This window comes from Lampris incognitus, chromosome 15, assembly GCF_029633865.1.
Source record: "Lampris incognitus isolate fLamInc1 chromosome 15, fLamInc1.hap2, whole genome shotgun sequence".
In the NCBI taxonomy this organism is placed as follows: Eukaryota; Metazoa; Chordata; class Actinopteri; order Lampriformes; family Lampridae; genus Lampris; species Lampris incognitus.
This window is the reverse complement of record NC_079225.1, coordinates 39,087,486-39,104,852: the sequence shown is the minus strand read 5'-3', so window position 1 is coordinate 39,104,852 and position 17,367 is coordinate 39,087,486. Positions and strand designations below refer to the sequence as shown.

General features: G+C 47.7%; 1 protein-coding gene across 1 annotated transcript in view; it reads left to right on the top strand.

Annotated features, from left to right (window-relative positions):
* Positions 1 to 6,402: 6,402 nt before the first annotated feature.
* Positions 6,403 to 17,367, top strand: part of bach2b (BTB and CNC homology 1, basic leucine zipper transcription factor 2b) — a 35,703-nt gene continuing 24,738 nt past the window's right edge. Inside the window, exon 1 of the mRNA XM_056294899.1 lies at positions 6,403 to 6,651. Coding sequence (XP_056150874.1) covers positions 6,409 to 6,651 — 243 coding nt within the window. The 5' untranslated portion in view covers positions 6,403 to 6,408. The remainder of the gene's footprint in view (positions 6,652 to 17,367) is intronic.

Sequence of the window (17,367 nt, the reverse complement as noted above, 5' to 3'; positions counted from 1 at the left end):
TGCGGGTGGGAAGCCGGATGTGGGTATGTGTCCTGGTCGCTGCACTAGTGCCTCATCTGGTCGGTTGGGGCGCTTGTTCGGGGGGGGGGGGGACTGGGGGGAATAGCGTGGTCCTCCCACGCGATACATCCCCCTGGTGAAACTCCTCACTGTCAGGTGAAAAGATGCGGCTGGCGACTCCACATGTATCAGAGGAGGCATGTGGTAGTCTGCAGCCCTCCCCAGATTGGCAGAGGAGGTGGAGCAGTGACTGGAACGGCTCGGAACGGTGGGGTAATTGGCCGAACACAAATGGGGAGGAAAAAAAGGGGGGGGGGATATAAAGTAATATATTAACAATGCAACAAGGGACAAAACGAACAGAAGCTGAGAATCCTAAAAAATAAAGGCCTGACAACAAAAGCTGGTTTGCAGAGATTGCGCGTCCTGACTGAGGGTATGTGTTAAACATCTGGTCTATGTTATACTTCCTTAAAACACGGGCCGTGGTAAACAGGTGACACGTGTGGCTGAGTAATACTTTTATCTCTGCAGCTGCTGCACTGCAGTGGCAAAGACGGCGCGTTTAGTAAACAATCAATTTCAAGAGCCGAGGAGAGGCAATTACACAATATAGTCAACAACCGGTGCAGTCAATACCCTCTCAGATCCTCCACTGAGACGAGAACGGCCACGCTAGTAATTGGTTGATGGAATAAAAATGCTGACAATAGGTAATGTGCAGAGTATTACCTGCAGGGCTTTGTGCGCTCTGGTTGTAGTTAAGGAGCACGTGGGCTGCATCATGTGGTCGTTAAACGGCACACCTGCCTTGTTTGTTCTGCAAGGTTAGCGGCTGACCTTCTGTGTTTTTATACATTAGAAAGTGATTTGTTCTTTCTTTTTCAAGGATGGCAATGCTATTTCAATGACTCGTGCCACGCACAGCTAATCCAACCGCCCGCCCCTCCCCCTCCCGAACATTGGTCAAGAACCGACCTTCAAAACAACGCTTTTCTCACTGTAGTCATGGATAGGAATGCAGCTTAGGAAAAGAGAGACAGACATTTTGTGTCAGTTTTTTGGTAAACCAAACCGTTTTTGAGAGTTTTTGAAAATAAACAATTTTGGGCTTTTTCGTGACCTTGACCTGAACTCGATTTCCTCCAAAATTTGATCCGGGGACCGACCATTTCCCTCCTTTCACTGATGAGTTCGTGTTGCTTACTGCAGACAGACAGACAGACAGACAGACAGACAGACAGACAGACAGACAGACAGACAGACTGGCAGGCAGGCAGGCAGGCAGGCAGGCAGGCAGGAAGGCAGGCAGACAGACAGACTGGCAGGCAGACAGGCGAATTGACAGACAGGCAGGCGGACAGACAGACAGGCAGGCAGGCAGGCAGACAGACAGACAGACTGGCAGGCAAACAGGCGGACAGACAGGCTGACAGATGGACGGCACCAAAACCCTGGGGGTTACAGCAGCATATTGGAGCAGCATAAAGTGGAATTCAGTTTTCCTGGCTGCATGTTACTCCTCGGTCCTGCACTCACCTGTACTGTTTGTATTTTGATTATTTGGGTCTATTTAGGTCCTTGCAAACAGCTTACCATGCCAGTTAGAGGAGCATAATTGCCACAATGAGGAGCACACGGCACACTGGTCTCCAGCCACATCATCAGTGTCCCCCCCCCAGGTTAGCAGACGGACTCCAGAGCAGCCCAGCGATACGCCCTGAAGTTGGCATTGGTCGGGGAGCTCACTCTGTGCTTTTAATGTATGCAGGGATGCTGACGGCATTACTGTTGACTCACAAAGAGAGTGCTGCAGTAGATAACTGACCCTGGAAGTTAAATTAAGAGAAATAAAACCAGTTTTGCAGCCATCAGCAGTTCTAATCAGAATACAGCCATAACCTACTATTTTGTGGTGTATGTGTGTGTGGTGGTGTTTTTTTTTTTTTTTGAGCATGTCTGTCTGTATGACTGCGTGTGGTTGTGTGTTTGTGTGTGTTTATGACTGTATCTGCACATTTGCTGTACTCATGCATGTCTGGGGTATTCTGAATGCACACGGTGTAAATGCATGTGTGGTCATATCTGTCTGTATGTTTGTGTGCGTGCAGTTGTTACTGTGTGTAAGCTGTATAAGGTAGTGTTTGTGTACGTCCGGTTATCTTTCAGCGCATTGGACAAACAGCGACACATGCAGGTGTGTGTGTTTGTGTTTGTTCATTCACACATCTCCCCTTGCGCTGATGCTTGTTTCTGTCTGCATGCACATGTATATACGTACACACATGCACTCACACACATGTCGCTGTTTGGGTCATCTCTGCAGTTTACTTCCTCTACAACCAAACCATCTGAGGTCCAGCTGAGACGAATGTGCATTCCATTGTAGAAATAGCATGTTTTGATTGCTATGAGCCCCGCGACCGCATCTGGAAACATTATTCTTGGAAGACAGGTCATTATCCCGGGAAGCCAACTGAGAAATGTTTGGTGGAAATAAGCAAAACTGTACAACAATTGGGTCGGTCATTCAGACAACCGCTAGAGATGTCTGGACATAGAGAGTGGTTTCAGAAAAACCCCCGCACCAGACTGTTGATCGCAGTGAGGCTGAGCTGTGGGCCTGATGTGACTACTGCACAAAGAACATCGCTACACCAAAACCCAACTTGCACGGGGTGCAGAAAATGTCAGGACTGGACTGCTGTCCTATGTTTGAGTTGCACCCACCAGCAGAGTCCGTTACTGTTGTGTTGAGGCTTAAACACCCTTTACCTGTCAACAAGAATCAAGACACAGAAGTTGTGCAATGGCTAGTGAATGATGGCTATGGGGGGGAGCATGGATGAAATGGCCTCCCAACTTAATCCGGTGCAGACAGGCTTAGCACTTAGTACAGCAATCTGTTCTCTCTCTCTTGCTCTCTCTCTCTCTTGTTCTCTCTCTCTCTCTCTCGCTCTCTCTCTCTCTACGATCACCGATCTGGTTCCACACAGTGATTGCCCGGTTGTGGTTAGAGGTCTCTCTCACTGTATTTCCAGCTGGTATATTTTCATTTGCAGAGACAGGGGTTTCTATTTCCAAGCGATATTTCCATTTGCAAGGAGCAGAGGAGGCGTCCTGTCTCCTTGGAGTAGTAGTGCCCCCCCCCGCCCATCTCTCAACTCTCTCTCTCTCTCTCTCCCTCTCTCTCTCTCTCTCTCTCTCTCTCTCTCTCTCTCTCACACACACACATACACACACACACACACACACACACATACACACACACACACAGATACACACAGGATATAGGATCCGTTGGCTTAGTGCCCTGGCTGTTGGAAAACTGATCGCCACAAAGGGTGGGAGCCCAAGGAAGTCATTTCACTAAACATATCATTATTACAAATGGGGTCCATGCATTTGTTGTCATTGTAGTGTATTATTATTATTATTATTATTAGTAGTAGTAGTAGTAGTAGCAGTAGTAGTAGTAGTGGTTGCAATAATGGTTGTAATAATAGTCAGGATGTGAACTATACCACGGCTTTCCAGGGAGTTCACATTTTGTAGTTTGGGTGTGTCTCGGAGAGGACTTGAAATGAGTCATTGGTAATGAAACATCTATGATGCAAATGTATATTTACTTGTTCTGTATCAGCAGATTGTGACTCAGAGGCAAACGTTAGAACAAAATTCACCTTTGTTGCAACGCGGCCAAATAGAACCTGATAATTTCCCCATAAAATTAAAAAAGGATAAGTCAAATTCAAAGGCCACATGGCAATAAAACATCTTATAACACACACGTATGAGCATATATTGTGCTGCCCCTTTAAGATAGTTGGCAGAGTTGACTGTGTGACGCTGTTTGTCTTATATAGCTTGTTGTAGTTTGAATTGTACTTGAAGAGCTTTGCAAGCACAGCTATTGTTCTTTCTCTTGTTCATTTTTCTCTGCCTGAACCCGAGATAGCATATGTCTATAAGTATTCAGTGTTATTGATTTGAGTGTTTGCCTTTTTGTGACAATCATCTCTGATAGTTATTTGTAGCAGTTTCTAGTTTGTCTAAAAAAAGTTAAACCATGGCAATGCTAATCACGCTAGCTTGTCTTGTCTAATTAGCATTCATGCTAAACGCTAGTTAACTGTAATAGCTAATGAATGATTACTTATTGTTTGTTGGTGTGAGAGCAAGAGGGAAACACATTATAATTGTGAATTTGTATTTTCATTTCTATATTTCAGTGTCACAGTGCTTCTGACAGTAAACATCCTGAACTTACCTGCTGTCCCCTGGATGTTTGTTAAGGAACCTGTTTAGCTGTCTGCCAAGCTAGCAATCATGTCTACATTCTAGTAAAGGCAGAATAGTGAAAAGACAGATGCCTAACGGGTTACCTACAGAAAAGTGGATCTTCGCGGAAATACACAGCATTCTTTTGCCATTACAGCTGCAGTTAACAGGATGGATAACTTGAAACATGATCAAAATGCTCCAACACCTCACACACCAGTCATTTGTCCTTAGCCAGTGCCATTGCAGCCAGAGCACGTGCAAAAGCAGAAGCAGCACGTGCGCAAGCATCATTTGCGCAAAGACAAGCAGACATGATTAAAGCGCCAGCATATTGTAGCGAATTTGGAGGGCAACCACAGGAACTGCCGTGGCTGGGACGCGAACCCATATCTCCCGCACCGCGGGAGACATCGCTAACTGCTTGACTAAAGGGTCAGACCCGTCAGCCAGCGGCCAACGTGTCTACTTATCCATGCACGTTACACTACCTTAGGGAAAGCGCGTCTGCGCATATCCCACTTCTGACACCAATGTAGCGAATTCGGGGGGCAGTCTGGGAGACCGTCGCCACAGCCGGGATGCGAACCCGTGTCTCCCACTCCACAAGCGACAACGTTAACCGGTCGACTAAAGGGTCCGACCCTTTAGTCGAGCGGTTAGCGATGTCTCCCAATATCAAATATCCTTTCCCCCCAGCCCACATCAGTGCAACACAAAGACAAAAACACATATCCAAGAACTACAAGAACGCACATATCCAAACTAACACAAATATCCAAACCAACACATATCCAAACTTTAAAAAAAAAATCACTGTCCAAGGGAACGAACGCCAGCCAGGAGGATGACTGTTGGAACTGCCGGGGTCTGCCTGGGCTAGCAGTTAGCTTAGCCTGCCCTGCTTCCGGGTCCTGTCAGTCAGTGTTTCCTCTTCGGGCTCAGCTCCGGTCAGGGGCCGTTGTACTTGAGCCCACAGGATGCATTTTAGCAATTCAGTAATTAATATTTTAGACACCCCCCCCCCCCAAAAGAATCCCGAATTCAACCTGATTAAAAGGCTGTTCGAGGTTGGTAATGTAGGGGTCTTGCTCACTCCCGCCAACCAGAATTCAAACTGGCAACCTTTCAACGGCACGACCAACATCTTAAAACCTCTTGGCTGTTACCGTCCACCGTATTTAAGCTGAATAGGTGGCAGTAGAAAATGGCAGAGAACGATGAGAGAGAGTTGAGCTTTCTCAAGTATTAATACATTTACAGTAGGTGTGTGTTAACCAAAATGTGGTTGTTGATTTGAGACTTGATAAATATTTTTTTTTTATGTTTTGTGTATTTCGTTTTCTGTATTGTGTAATTCTGCATCCGTCATTCGAGTGACTAACCGTGAAAATGTTTCACAGCCTGTTTTCAGGCTTCTGTGAGCTGAAAGAGAGCAAAAAATTTTGCCATTTCTCTTCTACTCATAGAATAACAGTCTACTTGCGTTCATATTCTGCATTTTCAGCTGATGTTTCTCTCGCTGACAGTGCCCGAGCGGCTCAGCATACCTTTACAATGCATCCCTCTTAGATTACAAACACATGTGGGCTTGCTCTTATTATAGAGTGAAGAGAGCTGCACTCTTTACGCTGAAACTAAATGCCGCTGCCCGTCATTTTTGTCACCTTCCGTGGGTGGTTCAAAGTACGGGACTTGTGTTTTCGTGCCGTGCCGGTGCACTCATGAGTTTGCAAGAGCGGATGTGCGTAAGTGGGATTGTGGTGTGAATACCAGCAAATGCTGTGTTTGTGTGTGTGTGTGTGTGTGTGTGTGTGTGTGTTTGCATGTTCATGCCTGTGCACGTGTTGTGATTGTGTGTGTGTGTGTGTGTGACTGCATAGGTCTCTACACCGAGCAGGGGTGTGCAAGGCATCCCAATTACTGTTCTTCTTTTACAAGGGGAAAGGGGAAGTGGGCATATGAAGTAGAAAGGAGGCAGCCCTGTATGTGTTGAATCAGGGGGCTGATGTCAGCCCTGCGGTATGCGCTCCACAGGCTCCACTGTAAGCTAAACCTCGCTCTCTCGCTCTCTCACTCTCTCTCTCGCTCTCTCTGTTTTGCTTCTATTTCCAGGGCGTGAGCGGAATGTCCCTGGATGAGAAGCCTGAAGCCCCCATGTACGTGTATGAGTCAACGGTTCATTGTACCAATATCCTCCTCTGCCTCAACGACCAGCGGAAGCAGGATATCCTGTGCGATGTGACAGTCCGGGTGGAGGGGAAGGAGTTCCGCGGGCACAGGGCCGTGCTGGCCGCCTGCAGCGAGTATTTCCTCCAGGCGCTGGTGGGCCAGGCGGAGAATGGCTTGGTCGTTAGCCTCCCCGAAGAGGTGCGTATGTATTCTGTCTTGGGTGAAAACGCCACTGAAACGGCGTCTTAAGACAATGAGATACTCCTGATCCCCGGAGAGGAAATTCTCTCTAGCCAGCCAAGTAGAGACCCCACGACCACCACCATTATCACTCTTTCAGTCCACCAACAGGGAAAACCAATGGAGGCCAATTAATATCTGAGCGCAGTTTTTCCCATAGTGTCAGTTTGCCTCTGCCCCCCACCCCTCATGATTTCATCATCATCACGGTGCATTCATATTAAGCCGGAAACACATTAGAAGGCTATTAAAATCCTAGTCGAATGGGAGAAGAATCACACATTTAATTACTTGAGTGAATTACACTTGTAGACAAACACAGTAGTTAAGTCTACAGTCCCAGTGGCAAACTTGGCGACAGCCTCAGACTTGTCCAGATTCGTTGTAAAAGTCAAACGTGTTCGATACAGTCATGACGGCTCCAACTCACCAAAGGCGTGATTGGGCGGTGAGCGCTTTTGAATCTTAAACTCCCGCTCATTACAAGATAACGTGTGCCAGCTGACCGTGGTGACCCGCCGTATTTTGTACAGACCAGTGCAGACTCTCCAGGATCTTGAAAATCAGCCATCTGGGGGCGGCATCCGGGTAGCGTAGCGGTCTATTCCGTTGCCTACCAACACGGCGAGCACCGGTTCAAATCCCCGTGTTACTTCCGGCTTGGTCGGGCATCCCTACAGACACAATTGGCCGTGTCTGCAGGTGGGAAGCTGGATGTGGTTATGTGTCTTGGTCGCCGCACTGGCGCCTCCTCTGGTCGATAGGGGCACCTGTTCAGGGGGGAGAGGGAACTGAGGGGAATAGCGTGATCCTCCCACGCGCTTCGTCCCCCCGGCGAAACGCTTCACTGTCAGGTGAAAAGAAGCGGCTGGGGACTCCACATGTATCAGAGGAGGCATGTCTGGATCGGCATAGGGGGCGGAGCAGCAACCGGGATGCCTCAGAAGAGTGGGGTAATTGAATGGGTACAATTGTGGAGAGAAAGGGAGGAAAAAAATCAAAAAGAAGATCAGCCATCACAGTCGAAATCGGGCTTATAATCGGCCTATAATTATTTAGTGTGTTCCTGGCTAAATGGGCGACAAAGCTACGAAACGGTCCAGCATGGCCAGCGACACTGTCGGCGAGTCGCCCTTAGCCAAAAATGTGGTGTGCCATATCTTGTTTTGTTTATGTCACGGTAAAAAGTCGGGATCAGGCTAACAGCAGCAGTTTTTCCTCCATTTAGGTGGAACTAAGAACATTTGGGAGAGAGGAGAAAGGGAATATAAATGGCAAAACAATTTTAAATTTAATTACGAGTCGGAGCACCTGAGACACCGGAGGCCAGCACATCTTTTGTTTGTCGTCCGTTACATCAGTGGCGTGAGTTGTGTGTTTTTTGCTGGTAATGTGAACATCAAATCAGGCTTCTGTTCGATCTTCTCATAATTTTTAGAGTCACGTTTTTAGTTCCCTCCCCTCAAAGATAAAGAAAACTTTTATTTCACATTGATTTATTTCTGGCACACCTGAGAATAACTGCAAAACAGTGTTTTAATTTGACTGAATTCTGTTAAGCCCCCTGCCACCTCCACCCCCAGGGTGCCGTCTGATGAAGGCTCGCGGAAAGGTGCGACTTGAGTGAGTCTTTGAGACTTCAGGGCTGTGATTGCCAATTAGCACCTGCCAGCCGCTGCCACTGTTAGCTGTCGGCGTCGGGTAGCGATTTGCCACGAGATTAGTACCGTCTCGGGGTTTTCATCCTCGCCAGGGCTCAACACATGCTCCCGCTCACCTTCCCGCTCCCTCTGTTCGCTTTAAACCAAACACCCACCCACCTCAATTCAGAGCCATTCAGGATGAAAGTACCCCGACTGACGGGTTGATGTCGCACACTCACATATTCATACTCGGGCACATGTGAACACACATGCACACGTGCTCCGAAAAACTGGGGCACGCAGTGAGCAGGCCGGCGCACATCAATATAGCACCGCCTGTCAAGCGACTTTGCTGCGGCATTCATTGAAAAAGAAACCGGCGACAGAAGAAGATCTCGCCCGGAGATCAAGCCTTTTTCTTTTTTTTAATGAAAAATGAGAATTTTGGGTTTTTTTTTTTTGTTTTTTGTTTTGGGTTTTTTTTTTTTTTTTTTTTTTACTCCTTAACTCAAAGAATGACTCCGGGGAGCAGATCCCCGATGTTGAGAAGCTCAAAAAGCCAAATCCCTTTCATTCGCTTGCTGTACATGAATAATGCATGAGCCGGCGGTGTAGCTCAGGTGTGAGAGGCTGTGTGGAAGCTAACGTCTTTGAATGGCTGCTGCTTTAATGTGCCGGCGAAAAAAGGAGTCGCTCCTGTTAGATTTGCCAGCCAAGCCTCCGTCCCTTTGTCCATTGCCGTGAAATTTTACCAGCGTCCCACGGAAATTTGTCTTCCACTGGCAGTGCACGGACAGCAAAACAACACACCTTGGTTATCGTGATTTGTCCTCTCACAAAGACGGAATCTGCATTTGGCAAAATCTTATTTTTATTTTTTATTTTTTTGGATTTTCCCCCCTTTTTCTCCCCAGTTGTATCCATCCAATTCCTCTGCTCTTCCAAGCTGTCCGGTCGCTGCTCCACCCCCTCTGCTGGTCCAGGGAGGGCTGCAGACTACCGCATGCCTCCTCCGATACATGTGGAGCAGAGATGGCAAAGCCAGGTCCAGAAAGTACAAATCCGAACCATGTATTTCTTCCACCCGTGTACTAAATCAGCTGATTTCATAACCATATCAAGCTGAAGAGTGGGGTTGATTCGAATCAATTGGTTTAGCACATTGGTGGAGCAAATACATGGTTAGGACTTTTACTTTCTGGACCTGGATTTGCCACCTCTGATGTGGAGGCGCCAGCCGCTTCTTTTCACCTGACAGTGAGGAGTTTCACCAGGGGAATGTAGCGCATGGGAGGATCACGCTGTCCCCCTCCCCCGCCGAACAGACGCCCTGACCGACCAGAGGAGGCGCTAATGTAATGACCAGGACACATACCCACATCTGATTTCCCACCCGCAGACGCAGCCAATTGTGTCTGTAGAGATGCCTGACCAAGCCAGAAGTAACACCAGGATTCGAACCAGCAATCACCGGCAATGGAATAGACCGCTATGCTACGCAGATGCCCTTGGCAAAGTTTTTTTGACATGTTGAAAAGGATGGTGAACAGTGTAGAGCTACTAATCAAAGTTAGAATCCAGTCCTGTTTTTATCAAACGGCATCCAGTCTGCACCACTGCTGGCAGACGAGAGCCAGTTTCCTCGTTGTCCGGGTTAGTTGCTGTCACGTTGTTCAACAGTGTAATTTCGGTGACGTGGGGCGTCAGGTTTTCGGGTCCCCACACCACACCACACCACACCACACCACACTATACCCGACCACACCACCCTCGTGTCACCATGCTACGGTTTATGGCCAGTGAGTCAATCGTGCTGACACATGCATTGCCTGCCTGTCTGTGACACTGCGGCATTCTGTATACAGTCGATCATGACATTACACTGCAGATGAAATATGAAGCAAAGACCCCCCCCCCCCCACACACACACATCACTTCTCCAATGACCTTTTTGCCCCCCCAACACACACACACACACAGAAGAGTAGCCGGGGTATTCTGGGGTGAGTGACATCATGTAGGTCTAATGTGATTGTGGGGTTTCCGGCGCATGGGAGACGGTCTCATTTAGGGCCTTGCTGCAGCATCAGATCATGGGAACAGAACAATGCCGCCTTGTCTCCCTTTAAACAGTGCTGCTCTCGGCACCCACCATGTGTGTGGAGGGGATGGAGATGGAGGTTGTTGTGTTTTTGTGTGTGTCTGTGTGGGGGGGGGGGGCATCTCTCGCACAAAGTGGACGAATGAAGGGATTCTGCGTGTGGTAAATAAGGCAATTTGAAGGGAATTTCAAAGGGAGTCCTCGACTAGAAAGGAGCGGATATCACTGTTCTGAATAGAGAGGAGAAACCACTACCAGTTAGGTGCTCTCTCTCACCCCCCCATCCTCCCTCTCTCAGTTCAGTTCAGCGTTCTTTGTTAGCATGACTGTCATTGTATAATATTGTCAAAGCAGTATTGACTACAACATGAAATCTTATTTATTAGGACAACAAATGAAAGAAAAGATCAGACCAACAGCATTCATATGTAGCTGCTGATTTGTTTACATTGAATTATTAGATAGGGAGTATGTAAGGTAAAACAAAATGACCACGTCAGCACCAGACAGTGGTGCAGATTATTAGTTTAACAGCATGTGGCGTCCATTGGTTTTTATGTGATCTTCTAATATGATTCTCTAATATCATTGTCCATCTGTATTATTTATTTATTGTTATACTTTTCATATTAATGTTAACTGTGCTTTGGCACTACAAGTATGTCATGCGTGTTTTTGTCATGTCGGTTAGGCGAATTGAACTGAGTTGAAATCCAGCTGCAAGATGTGCTGAATGAGGTTCCTCTCCTAGAGTTGTTGGGGGAGTTTCTGGATATGAACGTAGGTGAAATGTATTGTGGATATTTTCACATTGCTTCAAAAAAAATGTCCTGCCGGGGGTGTCTGGGTAGCGTAGCAATCTACTCCATTGCCTACCAACATGGGGATTGCTGGTTCGAATCCCCGTGTTACCTCCGGCTTGGTGGGGTGTCCCTACAGAGACAACTGGCCGTGTCTGCGGGAGGGAAGCCGGATGTGGGTATGTGTCCTGGTCGTTGCACTAGCGTCTCCTCTGGTCGATCGGGGCGTTAGTTCGTGGCGGAGATGGAACTGGGGGGAATACCGCGATCCTCCCACGCGCTACGTCCCCCCAGTGAAACTCCTCATTGTCAGGTGGTGACATGTGGTGACTCTACGTGTATTGGAGAAAGCATGTGGTAGTCTGCAGTCCTCCCCGGATCGGCAGAGAGGGTGGAGCAGCGACTGGGACAGCTCGGTAGAGTGGGGTATTTTGCCAAGTACAATTGGGGAGAAAAGAAAGGGGGTAAAAAAAAAGATGTCCTTCCGACTGTCTCATGTTTAGGACGTTGAAAAAGGAAATGTGTTTCATCTTCAGTGTCACCTAAGTGCCATTCTTTGCACAATCTCTGCTCTCGTGTTTACTCTCTCGCTCGACTTGACACTCTCTCTCTATCTCGTTCTCACTCTTGACTTGACTCTCGTTCTTTCTCTCTCTCTCGACTTGACTCTCTTTCTCTTTCGCTCTCTCTCACTCATTCTCTCTCTCGACTTGACTCTCTCGCTTGCTCTCTCTATCTCTCTCTCGTATGATGAAACCATGTGTAAACATGTAGTGTGATTCTTTCCCAGCAGCCCCTTGATCCCGGCAGATTACCATCACCTAGTTCGCCGGTTAATCATCATGTGCCTCCAATACAAAAGGAGACTGGCAGTGGGGAAGCATGTCTGTGAGTGACCCCAGACCTTTACTGTACGTTGGAATTTCACCCCGGCATCACAGCGGTAATCAGATTTCCAGAGGAGAATTAGATCAGTGTATTATTCAGCGGGCCAAATCAAATCAAGTAACCGTTTCTCGCAGTCGTTCCGAGCGATTGGCTCACGTACCCGTGAATGCACTTGTTTGCGCATTCCTCTTCAGCCCCGCTGTGACTGGCCTGTAGTGGACAGACTGGTGGAAGACTGCGGTCTGACTGGTTCCAGACCACGGCTGAAAATGGATGGTGGTGTTATGTACTGGAAGCCATTTCTGGTCATTCCGATTTCTGCTCAGTGAGAAGCAGGGAGAGGTCGGAGCCATGAATCAGCACTGGTCCAAGTTCACAGACCTCAAACCACCTCCTGTTTTAGTCAGCTGTTCCCCTTTAGTCACCAGGGGCCAGTGGGGGGGAGGCTTGCTCATCTATCATCTCCAGTGAAACACAGACACACACACACACACACACACACACACACACACGTGTGTGTGTGCGTGTGCATGTGCATGGGCATGTACTACATGATCACACACCTGCACTGGAGCATCATGGGATAAATCATGTCTCATCATAGGATAAAGGTGATCACTCAGAATAACGCTGTATGATTTGCAGTAACCCTACCCTAGAAGGGGAAAGGTGGAACCAAACCATGCCGGGAAAATGCCCCCCCCCCCCCAGACCCCATCACTGTAGGGGTCAAGCATTCAGCTTTTTCCTTTCATTTGTCACCCATCTGTGTATATGTATTTGTGTATATAAGAGCAACAGATGACAGAGACAGAGAGGTCTAGAGTAACAGAGAGAGAGAGTGTGAGAGACAGTCCACAGACAGGAAAACCTAATGCGCTTGTGGAGATTAGCGGCGTAGATGAGTGACAGCCCCTCCACCTCACAACCAGTCGATCCAAACTCGACCTGGACAACCTGCCAGCTAATCTGTGGGGGAGGGGGATGGAGAGAGAGAGAGAATAACAAAGTGAGGGAGGGGGGTGGCCCATGTCGAGTGCCCGGCCAGGAGACTATCACACATATACAGCTTATTAGACAGATGGCAGGAGACAGGGGCGTGTGTAGCTCTGCTGCCTGCTCCCTGCTAAAGGTGGGGAGGGGCGGGGCAGTAGGAGGAGAAAAAAAATGAGGGAAAGAGGAGGTGGAGGAAGGGGGGGTATGTCATGGCAGCATCGCAAAGGCACTAACACCCAGCCCCCACAGCACCACCCGCATCCAGCAGGGGGTCTCTCTTTTTCTGCCAACGCAAGGGCACGTCTCATCCCCATAAGCTGACAGAGGGAAAAAAAAACCGAAAAGAAAACAGGGCCTTTGTCTGGGTAGGAGAGGCTGGGCAGAGAAGCTGCTTGAGCCGGCTGCCTGTGCCTAAAGAGTGCGTTTACTGTGTGTTAGACTGTCAGACTGTGGGCTTAAAACTTACTGGCTGCATGTGCAGTTCACGGTTTAGAAATGACCTGGGCCCTGTGGGACCAGACGTGTGTAGGTCGTCCTTACCAAGTCTAGTTGGAGTTTCCGCCGCGCTAAATAACGACGGGTTGCACCATTCCTGCTAGTTATTACTAAGAGTGGGGGCTGGGCAGTAGTTCATTATTATCATTTATCGTGCGTCAGTGGTATTGCATCGGGGTGAAATTCAGATATCGTCATATCGTGATACACAACTGTGTCGTCTGAATTAATGACTTCGAGGATTTATTACCTGAAATGTCTCACAAAAAAGAAATTTTAAGCATCTGAAATATTTGAGTGTGTATTATTTGAAACTAGTTTTGGTTGGATATTATATGTTGCATGACGTAACAGTTCAGTTTGATGAACCTCAATTGGATTCTTAAAGAAGATATTGTTGCATATTTGAGCAGATATCATGATATAGATCAATATTGTGTCAGTTTCCTTACGTTTATCATGATAGTAATAGTTTCAATATCACCTTTGTAGTAAGAACTTAATTTTTATACAAAATTCTTACACATAGTAACTAATGTATATTGTATGGGTGACTGTGGACTAGCTCACAGCCAAACAAATTAGCATGCAACAGCAGTAACAACACAAAGACATGACCTGATTATCATTATAGAATAGAGAAACCAGATTTAACATGATTGGCTACGCCTCCTGGACATATCTGATGATGTGAACATCTATGCCCGCTATCTGCTCACGAGGCTAATGTGCACCTCCGTATTTACATGTGTGAACGGTTTTTGATTGGCTGGCTGCTGTGATGTTTGCCTGGTAACCCATTTACACATTACCAAGGCTTTACTCGCTGTGACATTCCTTATGTTTGAGTGGTGCAACCCACATTATTAGGTTGCTAGGTTAAACCTTATTTGATAATATGCACTTAGTGAGGACTTTACACACAAACTTAGTTAAGTATTTACAAATGGTGGGTGCAACCCTGTCCAGATCCACCACATGTCCCTATTTTACAGTCCAAAGTAGGAAGCATGCATTGGTTAAAAGCATGCACACAGTGGTCCAGTGGTTAGCGCTGCCGCCTCACAGCAAGAAGGTCCCGGGTTCGAACCCCAGGGTTGTCCAACTTTGGGGGTCATCCCAGGTCGTCCTCTGTGTGGAGTTTGCATGTTCTCCCCGTGTCTGCGGTGCGGTTTCCTCCGGGTACTCCGGTTTCCCCCACCATCAAAAAGACATGCATGTTAGGGTTATACTCCCGTCTGCCCCTGACCGAGGCATGGCAAGACGAACTGGAGTTGGCCCCCCGGGTGCTGCACGGCGGCTGCCCACTGCTCCTAGCTACACAGCTAGGGTAGGTCAAATGCAGAGAATAGATTGAAAGCAGAGTCTAGATGGTACCAGTCAACCAGCGTTGCATACGTAATGCCGGCTAGTGCCCCAGAGTCACAATGTTGGTTTACCAAACCCAGATTACGCAGGTATAGCTGAAGGAGTATGGAAACCGGAACGAGGAAAATAAACCAAAAGAACAAAACGGAGGGCAAAAACTGTAATGTAGTTCTGCTTTTTCATGTCGTTCTATGCAGAAATATGTTGTGACCTGTGCCGAGTGTCTCTTGTCACTGCACTGCCACGACTTAACCCTGCAGAAACCACAAAGAATACATTTGTGAAAATCTGATTTCGTCAACCCAGTGTGGACCTCTTAGTACGTGATTCGCTGAGGAACTCGCCTGGTCGTGGATTCTGTGTCTGGTAGGTCTGTGTGTTTAGCGGATGTTTCGCCACTGTGGTAATGAGACAGTTTACACCATTAAATACATTGTGCCTAAATGTTATCATTCACAGTATTCCACAAAACAAACCCTCGAGAGACTCGTGAAACCGCCATGATTTCCTCATGCAGCCCAGAGATGATCAAAGGCACCATTTGTGGAGAAACTGATGGGGGCTTTTTTTCCCCCAGTTAAACAGGCCTCTGTTTTCCTGCACGTGTTCTGTCGCTCCCCTGTTACTGCTGTTTGTGCTCGGTCCTGCGTGGCACCCATCACGCAGGACAGCGCCTAGCGTCAGCAAATATACTCGGCGAAATGAAACGTATCACGACGATTCCACAGGGGAGCTCGTGTTTGGTGAGAAAACAAAGTTTACGCCGCTCCGGGGCAATAGCGAGTACGAGACCCACCTCTCCGAAAGCTAAACACAGTCCTCACATGATCAGGCTTATTAGTCGGCTGTTGGCTGCATGGAGCAGCGCGATGCTGTTTGCACGGCTGTTGAGAAGGACTGACTGCATCGCCTGCTGTGAGTCTCTCTGATCACTGTAAGTATCCTTAAGCATATGCGAGGATGTACTTATGGACATACTTGGGGATATATTTAAGCATGTTCAGGTATATCATGGTGCCACATTTTCTCCAAAGCGATGTGTTTTGAAGGCCTGATATCGATCAGTCAAGCAGTCATTCAGTCAAGCTTTGTTTGTGTAGTACATTTTGTACGTTTAAGTGCAATGCAGTGTGCTTTAGTGTTGAGCTAAAGTGCACAGATACACAAAAGGGAAGGATAAAGGAAGAAAAGAGCTCTCTAACGGTAAAGAATAAAAACGGAATTTCATGAAAATTAAGAATTAGGGCGTCCGGGTGGCATCTATTTCGTTGCCTAGCAACATGTGGATCGCCGGTTTGAATCCTCGTGTTACCTCCGGCTTGGTCGGGCGTCCCTGCGGACACAATTGGCCGTGTCTGCTGGTGGGAAGCCGGATGTGGGTGTGTGTCCTGGTCGCCGCACTAGCGCCTCCTCTGGTTGGTCGGGGCACCTGTTCGGGGGACTGGGGGGATAGCGTGACCCTCCCACGTGCTACGTCCCCTTGGCAAAACTCCTCCTCACCGTCGGGTGAAAAGAAGCGGCCGGCGACTCCACATGTATGGGAGGAGGCGTGTGGTAGTCTGCAGCCCTCCCCGGATCGGCAGAGGGGGTGGAGCAGCGAAGAGTGGGGTAATTAGCCAAGTACAACTGGGGAGAAAAAAAGGAGTAGGGGGGGGGAGAAATAGAATTTGATAAAAATGAAGAATTAAACATTGATGCCGTCCAAACGGTTTGCTTTATGGGTTTGTTTTTAAATGCTTTTAGTCCATAAGATAATCTGGAGCATGGATGGCTCATCTATTGCCCCTCTGGTCACCCTAGCGCCGTACACACAACAGGGATGCGAAACTGAAACAAAACAAAACGACAACAAGCAGACGCGTTGAGTCACTCGCCGGCCTTCATCGGCTTAAAGGCAACGAATTCTCCTACTATAAGCGCGGCGTCTTAAGCGGCGAGGAGGCAGGGTCATGTCCTCCTGTGTCTGGTCATACACTGCGAGATGCACTAGGAAGGGATTAGGAAGGACACCGTCTGATTTAATCCGGCGTTTGTGGTCGGCGAGGGTAGGATGGGGGTGGGGGGGGTGTTTACTCACAGACGGCTAAGCACCGGGAGTGCCTGAGCGTCTCCTGCTGTCACCGAGGAAGACACTTTCATCCTATTTCAGCCTACTGCCACTTTTTTTTTTTTAACTGGCAGAAAATAATTGAAATTATCTCGAGCCATTTTTTGCAGACGTGTTCATTTGTCATAACGAATAAAAATAAATAAATAAATAGACAGATAAATAAATAATTCCCTCAACGCTAGACTCAGAATGACATTTTTACGATGGATGTTTTGTTAGCAGAGGGCTTTAAATTAGCCCTCGAGTTTCTTCCGCAGCAGCAGGTAATTGCAT